The sequence below is a fragment of the Scyliorhinus torazame genome, chromosome 3 (assembly GCF_047496885.1).
Source record: "Scyliorhinus torazame isolate Kashiwa2021f chromosome 3, sScyTor2.1, whole genome shotgun sequence".
In the NCBI taxonomy this organism is placed as follows: domain Eukaryota; kingdom Metazoa; phylum Chordata; class Chondrichthyes; order Carcharhiniformes; family Scyliorhinidae; genus Scyliorhinus; species Scyliorhinus torazame.
The window spans coordinates 295,823,458-295,838,048 of NC_092709.1; the positions used below are offsets into that span (position 1 = coordinate 295,823,458).

Genomic DNA, 14,591 nt, shown 5'->3' on the forward strand with positions numbered 1-14,591 from the left:
CCCCGTAACCCAATAACCCCTCCTAAACTTTTTGGTCACTAAGGGCAATTTAGCATGGCCAATCCACCTAACCTGCACGTCTTTGGACTGTGGGAGGAAACCGGAGCATCCGGAGGAAACCCACGAAGACACAGGGAGAACGTGCAGACTTCTCACAGACAGTGACCCAGCAGGGAATCGAACCTGGGACCCTGGCGCTGTGAAGCCACAGTGCTTAATTGCATTGGTAATTAACCTGAAGGGTTTAGTTGCTCAGTGGGTAGCATTCCTGCTTCTGAGCCAGTGGTTCCAGGTTTGATTCCCACCCTGGGATTTGATGGCCAAGGTGCATATGTTCATAGTGTGGCCAAAGAGGTTGAGTAGCGACAGACTAGCAACCTGTCCTCTGAAATTCTAGCTATGCTGCCAGACATAATTATCTGCTCTGTCTGCCTCATGTGGCTTGTAAACACCAGAAGAAACAATGATGAATGTCCATGAATTCTTTTCTTGATCATAGAGCGAAGCAAGTTAAAAAGGAACACCAGCAGGATCTCCTGGCTCAGATGAGGTACCAAAAGCATCAGGCTGAGATAAAGAAGGCAGAAGAACAGCGAGAGGTGGAGGCAGGAAAGCTGGAAGAAGCAGCTTACCAGAAAAAATTTCAGGATGCCCTTTCTCAACCTCATACAAGCAGTGACAAAATTCATCCCTGGAGGAGGGAAAATTGCATTCACCCCAAGCTCAATGAAGTGTGTTAGAATTATTATTGCTACTCTATTGAGTTTTTGTTTTGATTTGTAATGACAATTGAAGTAGCATTTAAGTTCAGTAGAAATAGTACTTTATGATGAAGCCTCAGGTTTATCGTATGTTAACTGTATGACACTAACATTTATTATAATTACAGGCAATAAAATGTTGAACCAGAAATATGTATGTTTCTGGTGTTTGTCTGACTCCTCCCATACTACAAAATAGAGCACAGCATGGTGTCACCTTGTTCAAAGTCACCAATGTTATCCTTGGAAACTATGGAAATTGCTTTTTATCTCTCCTTTTTCCTCCTTAACCTCTCTGTCTTGTCCAAAACAAATAATCATTTTAACCTCGTCCACCTCCTGTCCTCCATTGCTGATTCCTATGATCTGGTCTGACTTGGGTTCCAACATAGGATGAAAATTTCCTTCTCTCCTACCCTGCATTGTCATGTCTAAAGCACACAAGGGCTCTGACCTTAGGTCCTTTTGCTTCCTCACAACATGCTGCCGCCAAACATAAAATCATGGAATCAGCTTCCCTTCCGGGCTGATATTATCATAGAATCCCTACAGTGCAGAAAGAAGCCATTCGGCCCATCTAGTCTGCACTAACAGGGAGAATGTCTTCACTAAGGCCAGGATTCTCTGACCCGGCGCCACGTCGGAGAATCCCTGGGGGGGGCGCAGGAATCGCGCCCCACTGCCGGCCTCCCTGTTCTCCGGCACTGTTTTTCGGGCGCTGTCGGGATCGCCGCCTCGCCGGTCGGGGACCGTTGACAGCAGCCCTCCCCGGAGATTCTCCAGGCCACGATGGGCTGAGTGGTCATCGAGTTTGGCCCAGTCCCGCTGCCGTGGATTACTCGCCTCACACACGGCGGGGACCTGGCAGGTAAGTGTGCGGGGAGGGGATCCGACCTGGGGTGGGGGGGGGCCACAGTGGCTTGGCCCGCGAACGGGACCTACCGATTGGCGGGCGAGCTGGTTCCGTGGGGGCCTACCTTACTCCGCGCCGGACGGCTGTAGGGCTCCGCCATATTGCCCGGGGGCCGGCGCGGAGAAGGGAACCTCCGCGCATGCGCGAGATCACGCCGGCCGATCCGCGCATGCATGGACTCGCGTGGGCCGTTCACCGCCGGCTGGAGCTGCGGGGACGACTCCGGCGGCAACCTAGCCCCCTAGAAAGGTGAGAATTCCTCACTTTTGGGGGCCGTTGATGCTGGAGTCGTTGGCGTGGGGACATTTTAGACAATCCCAGTTTAATAATATTCCAAAATGCTAAATAATCAAGAGCATAAGTAGGGGAAGAAATGAATACAATAATTATCACTAGAGAAAAAGTACGAGGGAAACTAATGGGGCTAAAGGCTGATAAGTCCCCTGGACCTGATGGGTTGCATCCTAAGATATTAAAGGAAGTTGCTGCAGAGATCAGATGCACTGGTCGCAATCTTCCAATAATTCTTACATTCTGGAAATGTCCCAGTGATTGGAAAACTGTCAATGTAACACACTTATTCAAAAATGGAGGGAGACAAAATACAGGTAACTATCGGCCAGTTAGCTTAACATCTGTCATTGGGAAAATGTTATAAAGAATGCAATAGCATAGCATTTAGAAATACATAATATAATCAAACAGAGTCAGCATGGCTTCATGAAGGGGAACTCATGCCTGACAAACTTATTCCAACTCTTTGAGGTGGTAATGAGCAGGATACATGGAGGGGATTGAGTAGATATAACAGGGGAACATAGGAACAGGAGTAGGCCATTCAGCCCCTTGAGCCTGTCCCGTCATTGAATGAGATCATTGCTGACCTATGACCTAACTATGGGCCTTTGGTCAACAAAAATCTACCAATCTCGAAAAAATTAACAACTGATTAAGGGCAGCACGGTAGCATTGTGGATAGCACAATTGCTTCACAGCTCCAGGGTCCCAGGTTCGATTCCGGCTTGGGTCACTGTCTGTGCGGAGTCTGCACATCCTCTCCGTGTATGCGTGGGTTTCCTCCGGGTGCTCCGGTTTCCTCCCACAGTCCAAAGATGTGCATGTTAGGTGGATTGGCCATGATAAATTGCCCTTAGTGTCCAAAATTGCCCTTTGTGTTGGGTGGAGGTGTTGACCTTGGGTAGGGTGCTCTTTCCAAGAGCCGGTGCAGACTTGATGGGCCGAATGGCCTCCTTCTGCACTGTAAATTCTATGATAATCTATGATCTTGTTTCAACTGCTGTTTGTGGGAAAGAGTTCCAAACCTCTGCCACTCTTTGAGTGAAGACATTTTTCCAAACATCTCTCTTGAACACTTTCGCCCTAATTTTTCGACTATGCCCCCTAGTCTTAGAATCTTCAACCAATGGAAATAGTTTATATACACTGTCTTCCCCTATTAATACATTGAATACTTCGATCAGCTCACCTCTTAACCTTCAAAATTCGAGGGAAACCAGGTCTAATTTGAGAAATCTCACCTCGCAACCCAATACCTGTAATCTAGATATCATTTTTGAAAACCTACGCTGCACACCGTCCAATGGCAAAATATCATTCCTGAGGGATGGTGCCTTGAACTCCAAGTGGGGTCTAACCAGGGTGCTTTTTTATAGCTGCAGCATAACCTCTCTGTCTTTATATTCTAATCCTCTAGATATAATGACCAGCATTCCTGGAGGACATGGCACAGTTGCCGCATCGTCTCCTTCTTGAGGCGGAGCCTCCTGCAGCATGTGCTATCTGTCATTTGTTTGAATGACCAGTGGCACCTGTATACCCTGGTACATTGTGGGACTCCCCCTCTAGGTCCTCCCCTGGCCTGATAGGCAGCAGGATCCTCAGGGTGTGGGACGGGGTCGGGCATGTGGGCCACTGCCTCGAGCATCTGCTGACTCTGATGCTGTTGCCGTCTCCAGCATCTAGCTGCCCGGCCTAGCAACAGCACCACTAGGCAACTTCTGCGTCCAAAATGCTTGCCATAGCAGTCAATATCTGTAAGGCATTGAGAGAGGGTGTTATACTAACAAACAGTGGTGGCTCCCACCTTAGGAGCCTCTATTCCACCGTTGTTCCCCCCACTCCCCCCCATCCAGAACGCCCTGCCACGCACTCCTGGCCACAACGGGCTCCCCTCACCGGACCCCAGACCCTGTACCCTGGACACCTGCTCATAATTTCACCTAGACCAGGCACTGGTCCCCTCCCCATGGAACTCACCCACCCTCCGGCATGGACATGTCCCCTGAGCTATCTCCTGGGCATTCGGATCTCCATTGCTGTGTATATGGTGTTGCCTCCCGCTGTGCTCAAGCACAGTATCCAGGCATCATGGTCTGATTGGGATGCTAAACAATGACTCCCACATGCTATATGGCCCAACCACCCACGGGAATCCATTTGTGTTGTGTCAAGTGCTCACTTAATCACAATTGCCAATTCCCTATTAGCAATAGCCTTCAGTTGCACGGCCAGAGGCCTCAGCAGTCGGTGGGGGTTATGGGTGTTTGGTGATGTAGACGGGCAGGGACAAAGGTTACCCTATAATAGATACACACGTTCAGGAGTTGGCATGGTGGTGCCATGTGCAGTTGCCCCCCCCCCCCCGGATACACCCCCAGCACCTCCCCCCCCCCCTCCCCCCCTCAACCGTCCGCAGGGTTGGGTCGCCATGGCAGCCCACCCCCAGTCGAGTGGACCCCATCCTCCGCCGAGCAGTGGGATAGCAAGCCCAGTGGTCTTTGCCTGTGAGCAAAGATGGCTACTCACCCCCTTGGCTCCCCACAGAAGCCCTTCCGCCAGGTTCACGTTTTTCAAAAGGAGTACTAATCTGCGCCAGCTGGGGAGGCCATTGAATGACAGGAGGCCATTGGATACGGAGTAGCTCTCATTATTTGTATGGAAATAGGGCTAAAGTGATGATAATTGGTTTCTCGCCACCCGACGGCAAGATCCCGATTTTGCCTACGGGAGCGGGCCGGTTGCGTTGCAAATTGTTTGGCTCACTCAGACATTAGTTGGGGAGTCAGCGTGCTGTGATCAGACAGACAGGTGTCAGGCACAAGCAGTAGCTAAAGAGCTTCACAGACCATTCCTCACTGCGAGTCATCATCACCCGCCTGCATTGACTGGTCTGCAGGCGCTTAAGGACTCCCCATCCCTAGCTTTCTGATTAAAGAGTGATCAGCCTCTCCACCCATTGGTTGTCGAGGGCTGACTCCATCCTGGGGGGACACCCAGTTGTTCATCAAATTAGTCATCCTCCATGAATCAGGAGAATATGAGGGCATCTCTAGCCCTCCTGTCCATGTGCATCATTGCCCCCCCCCCCCCCCTGACCTCCATACTCGACCTCCTCAGTAGGCTTGTCCTCAGCACCCTCCTGCAAGTCCGAGGACATGTGCCATTCTTCCAGAACCATGGAATTATAGAACCATTGCAATGCAGAAGGAGGCAATTCAGCCCATCGAGTCTGCACCAACCCTCTGATCCAGTAACCCCACCTAACCTTTTAGACACTAAGGGGCAATTTAGCATGGCCAATCCACCCAGCCTGCACATTTTGAAATATGGGAGGAAACTGGAGCACCCGGAGGAAACTTACGCAGACACAGGGAGAACGTACAAACTCCACACAGATAGTGACCCAAGGCTGCAATTGAGCCCGGATCGTTGGTACTGTGAGGCAACAGTGCTAACCCCTGTGCCACCGTGCTGCTCCCTGGTCATCTGGAAGCTTTCCACCTGCTGCAGAACCAAAATGTGGAGGGCACAGCAAACAACCGCAATGCGGAAGACCCTCTGGGGCTATCCTGTACGGCTCCACTGGCCCTATCAAGGCAGCAGGAACACCTCTTTAAATGTCCGATGCATGGCTCGATGACTGAGCAAGATGCATTGTGTGCACACCGGCTTCATCAGCCACGAGCTGAGGTGATAACCTTTGTCCCCAAGTAGCCATCCCTGTACCCTGGGGTGTCTCTCAAAGAGTCATGGGATCTGGAACTGGCCAAGGTTGAAGCTATCAAATACATCTGCTGGTTTTAGACATTAAGGGAGTGCAACACCTTCCTGTTTATGAAAGGGACTTCCCAGTGCCATGCATGGGGCATGGGGAACCACATGGTGCAGTCTATTGCTCCCTGCACCTGTGGCAAACACGGTTTCTGCCCGAACACCATTGATCTCTTGTCCTGTTTTAGGTCGAAGTGAATATTCATTGGCCCTTACATATTGTACATCCGTGTTATCATGGATGCACTTATGGGCAGACCTCGCAGACATCCTCGGTGGACCTCTGAAAAGATCCTGAGGCAAAGATGTTCAAGGCTGCTGTGACCTTGACAGCCACAGGTAGCAGGTGTCCTCCAGCTCTATGTGGCACCAAGTCTTCCAGGACATGGCGGAAGTGGTGCACCATCTCCTTTGTGATCTGGAGACTCCCTCGAAAGCTGATGTCTGGGAGCTCCATGAAGGAGATTTGATATTGGGTTAAGCTGGATCACTTTCCCTGTGATATAGGAAGCTAAAATTCACCCAACCTTTGTGAAAGCTGTGACTCAGTTGTCAGCATGTTTGCTTCGGAATCCTTCTGACTCACCAGGTCAAAGTCCCAATTCCTGAACTTGAACACCAAAATAAACTGGATAAAAGCAAATTATTGTGGATGCTGGAATCTGAAACGAAAGAGAAAATGCTGGAACATCTCAGCAGGTCTGGCAGCATCTGTAGGGAGGGAAAAGAGCTAACACTTCGATAACGATGACTCTTTGTCAAAACTGATTGGGTCCATCAGCCTACACAGATAGATGTATACAAGATCCCATAGTAGTATTCCCATCCCCATGCCTTGGCCAATATTTATTCCTCAGTGAACATCACAAGATATAGATGATTTGTTCATTAACACACTGCAGTTTGCTATGTGTAAATGAGCTGCCAAGTTTCCTTCCATCACTTTGAGATGTCAAGTGCTCAAGAAAAGTGCCATGTAGATGCAAGTTTTGCTTGCTTTACCCAAATGGTCTAAAACAAGAGAAGCCAAAAAATATCTGGAGCAGGAAACCAAAATACATAACATCTAATTTGCCAAGAGATTAGACAAATAAAGAAGGGATGTTCTAGCAATGTCAAGTTTGGCTTATAAAAGCCTTTTGATTGTAAAACGAAATGAGGTAAGTAAAGAGTTTCAATGTCCAAGGAGATTGGATGGGGAGAAGATTCTCAGAGCAGGTATGATTCAATAAGCCTAGATTTCAATACAACAAAAGTCATAAAGTCAGTGTTTTCCAGCACAGAATAAGGCCCTTCAGCCTATCATGTCTGCATCAGCTATCAAGTACTATCTATTTTTATCCTTGTATGCTATGACGTTTCAAGTTCTCAGTTGAAGGCTTCTTAAATGTAGCCTCTACCACCCTTTCAGGCAGTGAGTTCCAGATTCCCACCACTTTCTGAGTGAAAAAAACTTGTCCTCAAATCCCCTTTAAACCTCCTGCCCCTTACCTTAAATCTATACTCCCTAGTTATTGATCCCTCTACTAAGGGGAAACATTCCTTCCAAGCTACCCTATCTGTGCTCCTGATAATTTAAATCAGGACCCCCCCCCCCCTCAGCCTTCTCCGCTCAGAGTGATTTCATGTCTATTAGCTGATCTTGCAGAATGACATGACTGCTGTAAACTGTTTAAGCTTCATCCTCATGCTTCATGACTGTCTTAGAGTCCATTGATCAGATCACTGTCCTTGAATCACTCCTGCAATTCCATTATTCTCCAGGTAGATGTCTGATGATGGAGAAGATTAAATTTGTGTTGTATAATAGTGTGGTGAATTATAATACCGCAACAATTTATAGTGTAACATAATCCTCTTCAGTTCCATTAGAATTTACAGCATTGTTAATAGACAAGTCGCTACTGCAAGGACTGCTATTGAATACGTGTGACTAGTGCAGAAAGAAAAGGTTTTGTTTCGCTTGGATATCCTAGTGTGCCCCCCACATTCAAATACCTAAGTTTCTTCAGAGACTTAATTTATGTTCCAGTATTATTATTATTTACGGCCCCTATCTTTGAATTCAGTGTTTTTTTCAAACTATTGTTTTAACATGTAAATATACACAGTTAATATCTGAAATACAATATTTCATGATACAGCATCACAGTTTTATGTATGTAAATGCATGTTATCTGCCCTGATTCAGTGGTGGCACTCTTGTCTCTTAGTCAGAAAGCTTTGGCTTCAAACCCCATTCCAGAAAACGGAATGCATAATCAAGGCTGATGTCACAGAAGGGTACAAACAAAGTGTGGTACTTAGGGTCAAAGAGGTCTATGTAAAATCCAATGGAAGAGACACAGGAACGCACGGTAGGATAGGAATGAACAAAGGTTAATAACGGTATACACAATAATTAGAAAGCAAACAACTCCTCTCCCCAAAGGGCCACCCTTTCTGACCTGCACCCAGGTTGGGATTTTATACTGAGAGGTTCCCCCTTGTTAAGGGGAAACCCCGCCCCCAATTCCCGAGGGAGTTCATACTTTGTGGTAAAGGCAGATCTTATAGAGCATTGTCCCTGGCCCCCGAGGGGGTCGTAACACTCTACAACAGTGTTTTTCAAACCATTCTGCCTGGAACCCATTTTTACCAACTGGCCATCCTTAAGGACCCACGCCAGCCAACTTTCGCGACCCACGCCACCTGACTTTCGCGACTCACAGTGCCTGAACTTTGTGACCCACGCCGCCCGAACTTCACCACTCACCATTTGTACTTACCTTTAATGTGACAGATACAATGAATAAACCTATACCGCAAGAAATCATCTTTATCCTGCTTTGTTCTTGTTTTCACCTTCTTCTTCATGGGTTGGTCACCAGAGGCCCTGGAGCTCTCACCAGCATTGCTGGCAGCTACAAAATGGAGGAATCTCTCTCGCACCCAGAACATGTGACGTCAAAGTACGGGGTGTGCGACCTGCTCTCTGCCACCGCTTCTGGAGAAAATACTCCATTAATTTTTTTAAAGAATCAGCTCCTGGTCCAGTGCGCTGACGTCAGGAGGAGGCCGTCTGCCACACTGGGCCCCAGGCCTGCACACTGCTGAGGAGGCACAAATGCGTGGGATGGCCGGCATTCTGAAAGTCGGTCATGGCCGGCATTTTTAAAAGCCGGCCGTGATCATTGGGCACTTCTTCGCGATCGGGAACATTGCGACCGATGGTCCCGCGTCCCTCCCGCCACCTGCCTGCGACCCACCCACGGGTTGTGACCCTGACTTTGAAAATGACTGCTCTACAGCACAGAAAAGGCCCTCCAGTCCATTGCACCCGTGCTGGTTAAAAACAACCACCTAACTATTCAAATCCCATTTTCTAGCACTGGGCCCATAGCCTTGTGTGTCTTGGCGTCGCAAGTGCACATCTAAATACTTTGTAAATGTTATGTGGGTCCCTGCCTCCATCGCCTTTTCAGGCAGTGATTTCCAGACTCTCTCCACCCTCTAGGTGCAAAGTGTTTTCCTCACATCCCTTCTAAACCTCCTGCCCCTTAACTTAAATCTATGTCCCCTGGTCATTGATCCCTCCACCAAGGGGAAAGATGTCTTCCTGTCTACTCTATCACAATTTCATACATCTCAATCAGGTCACCCCTTACCCTGTTTCATTTGAGCCGTTAAACCAAAACCCCATCTGCCCTCTCAGATGCATGTAAGCAAACCCAGGTCACTCTTCTAAAAACTCTTCTTCTGCATTTGGCTGCTGCATTTCCCTATATTTCAAACATACTTAATTTGGCCAAAGTGCATTTAGGTTCCCAGAATTCATGTGGTACTCACTGTACTGTTTATATTATTTACAAGAAAAAGGGGAATAATTAATTTGGTTGAGTTTACTTCCTGTTTGTCTCACATTTTCAAAGTCATGAATTGGTCAGACCTTGTGTCACAATCTCCAACAATTTTCACTCTAGGGATAATGTCTGCTGAGTAACATTCAGGTCATACAAACGCCAGGCAGTGATCATATCCAAGAGGTGAGAAGCTTACCACCATCCCTTGACTTTCAATGGCATCAACATTGCTCAATCCCCATCATGCTGGGGTTCAGCATTGACTAGAGCTGAACTGGACTAGCCATATAAATACTGTGGCCTCAAGAGCAGCTCCAAGGCTGGTAATTCTGCAGGGTGAGTAACTCACCTCCTGACTCCCCAAGCCTGTCCATCATCTACAAGGCACAAGTCAGGAGTGTGGTGGAATATTCTCCATTGCCTGGATGAGCAGCTCCAACAACACTCGAGAAACTGGACACCATCTAGGACAAAGCAACCCTTTTGATTGGTATTGCATCCATCATCTTAAACATTCACTCCCTCCACCGCAAGAGGGCACACTCAATGGCCATGGCCATGGCCAGAGCCAGGTTTCCCAATGCACAGCAAACCGCTACAATTCTGTAGATCCTTGCTGGGACATATTGAAATGCCCCACCTAAATTTCAATCTCAGATCTATAGTGTGCCTATTGGTGCCTCAGGTTGCTATGTGGTTTGTGTTTTATAGTTCTTCTACCAACATTCAATGGTTCATCAGTGGTGTCAGCAGCCATTTTTTATTGGTATCCCTTGTTGGCAAGAATTCAGCCTTGAAGGTGTGAGGGGGAGTGAAAGCTGTGGAACCTTGTAGCATCCAAGGCAGTAGGCATTATGGCTGCTCCCAGGATACTGTGCACAAACTTACAAGGTTCACAAGCAACAGTCACAGACCAGCTTCATGTTTATGGAATGATATCACTCCCTGTTAACGAAGGCCACTGGTTGGCCTGTGGCAGACTCGATCATAGAATCATAGAATTTACAGTGCAGAAGGAGGCCATTCGGCCCATCGAGTCTGCACCGGCTCTTGGAAAAAGCACCCTACCTAAGGTCCACACTGCCACCCTATCCCCATAACCCAGTAACCCCACCCAACACTAAGGGCAATTTTGGACACTATGGGCAATTTAGCATGGCCAATCCACCTAACCTGCACATCTTTGGACTGTGGGAAACCGGAGCACCCGGAGGAAACCCACGCACACGGGGAGAATGTGCAGACTCCACACAGACAGTGACCCACGCCGGGAATCGAACCTGGGACCCTGGAGCTGTGAAGCAATTGTGCTATTCATAATGCTACCGTGCTGCCCAAGGTGGCCGCATACATGAAATCAGTGAAACTTGCACCTGGGGATTTCAGCACAGAATCCTCTGGCTCTTTTCAGTCTTATTCTCTATATCAGTTCAATACTGTATGTATTGGCTGGACTTCTTGATGAGGGTATTAGTCACCATCTTGATGTGGAGATGCTGGCGTTGGACTAGGGTGAGCACAGTAAGAAGTCTTACAACACCAGGTTAAAGTCCAACAGGTTTGTTTCGATGTCACTAGCTTTCGGAGCGCTGCTCCTTCCTCAGGTGAATGAAGAGCTATGTTCCAAAAACAAATATATAGACAGATTCAAAGATGCCAGACAATGCTTGGAATGCTTGGAATGCGAGCATTAGCAGGTGATTAAATCTTTACAGATCCAGAGATGGGGTTACCCCTATCTCTGGATCTGTAAAGATTTAATCAGCTGCTAATGCTCGCATTCCAAGCATTGTCTGGCATCTTTGAATCTGTCTATATATGTGTTTCTGGAACATACCTCTTCATTCACCTGAGGAAGGAGCAGCGCTCCGAAAGCTAGTGACATCAAAACAAACCTGTTGGACTTTAACCTGATGTTGTAAAACTTCTTACTGTGCTCACCATCTTGACACAGTGCTCTAGAGTTGATGGGAGATACTGTTACATGCTACTGCATATGTGTAGAAATGTAGGGCCATGGTGACCTTGATGGACACTGGCATCAGGTGATCAGTAATACAATGGAGTTCATCTCCACTGCCAATATGGTACAAATTTCTGTGGCAGCCTCTTGGGCGAGGCAGTCTTTGGCGACACTGCCTCTCTGACATTTGCGAGTAGCGAGCACTCGTCTGTCTACCCAGGCCACAGGGCACTTTCTTCTTCTAACTGGCACATGTTTGTAGTCCCTGTGCCTTCTGCTGCTTCCTCATCCCATGATTGTCCCTGCAGGTAGCAGGAGGTTGTCACTTGGATCTGTGCACACCCACTTCTCTCCCTCTCATGTTCACCTCCCCATTGGAAGATCTTCCTCCTGAATGGATGATGCCAATGGCACTTGGGCTCTACTGGTCTGAAGGGCCACTCTGTCAGATTCTGCCCACCCCTCTTACATCCTTCTCATTGATCTCCATGCCAGGGCTTTGATGGCATGATGGAGGCTGAACTCTAAATTGACTCCTGGTTTTTGAGCTCCCCATCCTTGATGCTAATCACTGTGGTGCATTGCATCAACTTCCTGGAAAGACAAAATGCTTGATCCCATGGCTGCTGATGCCAGCAATGGCTTCTGTTGCTGCCCCATTGCCACCCTGAAATACCTGCTGGGGCTCTGATGCCTTACGGCCCCCTTGCATTCCTTGTAAAATTTGAACAGGCTGATAAAATCAATTGGTTCTTCAACAATCTTAGCAAGCTCTCAACTGCTGGTTTTGCGAAAGAGCGCCTTGTTCCCACTTGATTTCCCGTCTGCTGCTGGTAAAATGCAATCCTGACAAGATGATGTCAGAGGTCCAGTCTGATGCCAGGCCACACAATTTTATGCCACCCATCACTTCCAATGCCCTCCATTACAGAGTCATAAAAAAAGTCCATCTTCTATCCAATTGAAATCCTTCAGAATTTTAAAGACCTCTATCAGTTCACCACTCAGTCTTCTCTTGTGAAGGGAGTGCCAGTACATTCAGTCCTTCCTGAAAATTACAATGTTTTTTGTTCTGTATAATTCTTGTAAGTTTCGTTTGTACCCCTCCTGCATCTCTCTGTCCCTTTCCGAAATATACCAGGGACGTTGTCCCAGGCTCTTGCAGACAGACTTAGAGGTGAACGGGGTGGTCGTAAAATTGACATTGGTTTGAGATTCCAATAGGATCCCACCCTCTGCCAACTTTCCCTGAGAGGTATTGAAAGAAACTTAGAAGTCTTATTGAATCCCTCGGGCAAGTAATTTCGAAGTTGTTAAGAAGCCAATTATTAGCTCTTTCAACACTAAATCTTGAATTTGCAAGCCATGGAATATATTTCCTGACATATCAGCAACAGTACCAACCCTTAAAACAATTATTCATGGTTCTACTTCCCTGCTCTTTCCTCTTGATTTTTTATTTATTTGCCTTTTTCAAATATGCATCCACTTACTTTTGTAAAATTTATTATAGATTCAGGTTCTACCACAGTTCTGAAAGGGAATTCTGTATCTGAAAATCCTTTGAGCTAAAAATTCATTTCACCTTACTTCTTGTTTCTCTCGTGCTAGCCTTTGAACCATGTCCTCTATTGTCTGACTTGTCAACCAGTGCAGATGGCTTCTCCCTATTTATCTTACCGAGCCACAGCCAGAGCTGAGATAACTACATTCATCACAGCTTGGAGACTGAACTTGGGGCATTCGTGGTCTGTACAGATTCCATTATTCTTTGGATAAAATCAGTGAGCCATTGGCAGAACAAGTGAATGTAATTTTCAAATGATAACATTTTTGAGATAAATGATACTGAGTGAAAACTCTGCCTTTTAGGTAGTGAGTGCCTGCCACTGCAAGGACAGGTTAGGAACCTGCCATTGTTAAGGACTTGCACTGACAACAGGCTGCATAAATTGCATTTCAATCTCACATTAATTCACTTCCTTTGTGACACTCTACCAAGGACAAATTTCACACATTAATATTAGAATAAATGTATATGTATAAATCTTTGCAGATGATTGGCTGCAGTAAAATACATAACTAATAATGTACCTGACCAAAGTAGGATATTATTAATTGTCCTTGAAACCACAAAGTCAAACAATCAACATGATTCTGGACATCATAAACGTAAATTGTCGGGAAGAGAGGAAACACTTGGAAACATTTCGAAGGTTGGCTGGGCTTAATCCAGACAATTTATATCAAAGCTAAATAGCAGGAATGCAGTTTAAAAAAATTAGACAGTTGTGTGTTAAAGGAAAGTTGAGCAAATAATTTTTATACAGAATAAAATGTTACGTAATAAGTTATGTGGGAAGGTCATTGAAGTGGACAGTATAAACTTTGAGAGAACTGAATGCCTCTAGAAAAAAACTGGGTTCAAGGGGATAGTGAGTGGGGCAGAGGTGCAGCATAGGGTGTCCGTACATGTTGATGACTTGTTGAGGTATATTTCGAAGCCGAGCTCTTTGGTGGGGAGCATAATGGGATTGCTTTAGAGGTTTGGGACGTTTTCAGGGTACAAATTGAATTTAGGGAAAAGCGAGCATTTTATGGTCTCCTCTCCGGGAGTGGTGGTGGTGGTGTGTGTGTGTGTGTGGGTGGGGGTGGGGTGGGGGGGGGGGGGGGCGGGGGGCTGCCATTTTGTCTGGCAGAGTCGTACAGGTATCTGGGGTAGCAGGTGGCCTGGGATTGGGCAGGTATCCGGAAGGTTATAACATCCCTCCTCCCCCAAAGTCCAAGGAATCCACCGAAGACCCTGGCGAAGGAGGGCGTCGGACTCGTTTGGCCGCAGGCCGGACACCATTTGCACGCGGCGCTGGATCAGGCGGCGTGTAACGAGACGGAGACCGGCGCTTCCGTGATGAACGGCGCAACGGTTGTACATCCACGGCCCATGGACCCGAGGATTCCCCCTCTGATGCATCCTGTGTCTCCATCTCGGAGTCAGAGTCTGCTGCCTCCGTCATGTCAGCGTCTCTGTCTCCATTCAGTTC

The 14,591-nt window shown here is 47.3% G+C and overlaps 1 protein-coding gene across 1 annotated transcript in view; it reads left to right on the forward strand.

Moving 5' to 3' along the window:
* Window positions 1–912, forward strand: part of cfap53 (cilia and flagella associated protein 53) — a 77,073-nt gene extending 76,161 nt beyond the window's left edge. Inside the window, exon 8 of the mRNA XM_072497423.1 lies at window positions 500–912. Within this exon, the coding sequence (XP_072353524.1) occupies window positions 500–740 (241 nt within the window). The 3' untranslated portion in view covers window positions 741–912. The remainder of the gene's footprint in view (window positions 1–499) is intronic.
* The last annotated feature ends 13,679 nt before the right edge of the window (window positions 913–14,591 follow it).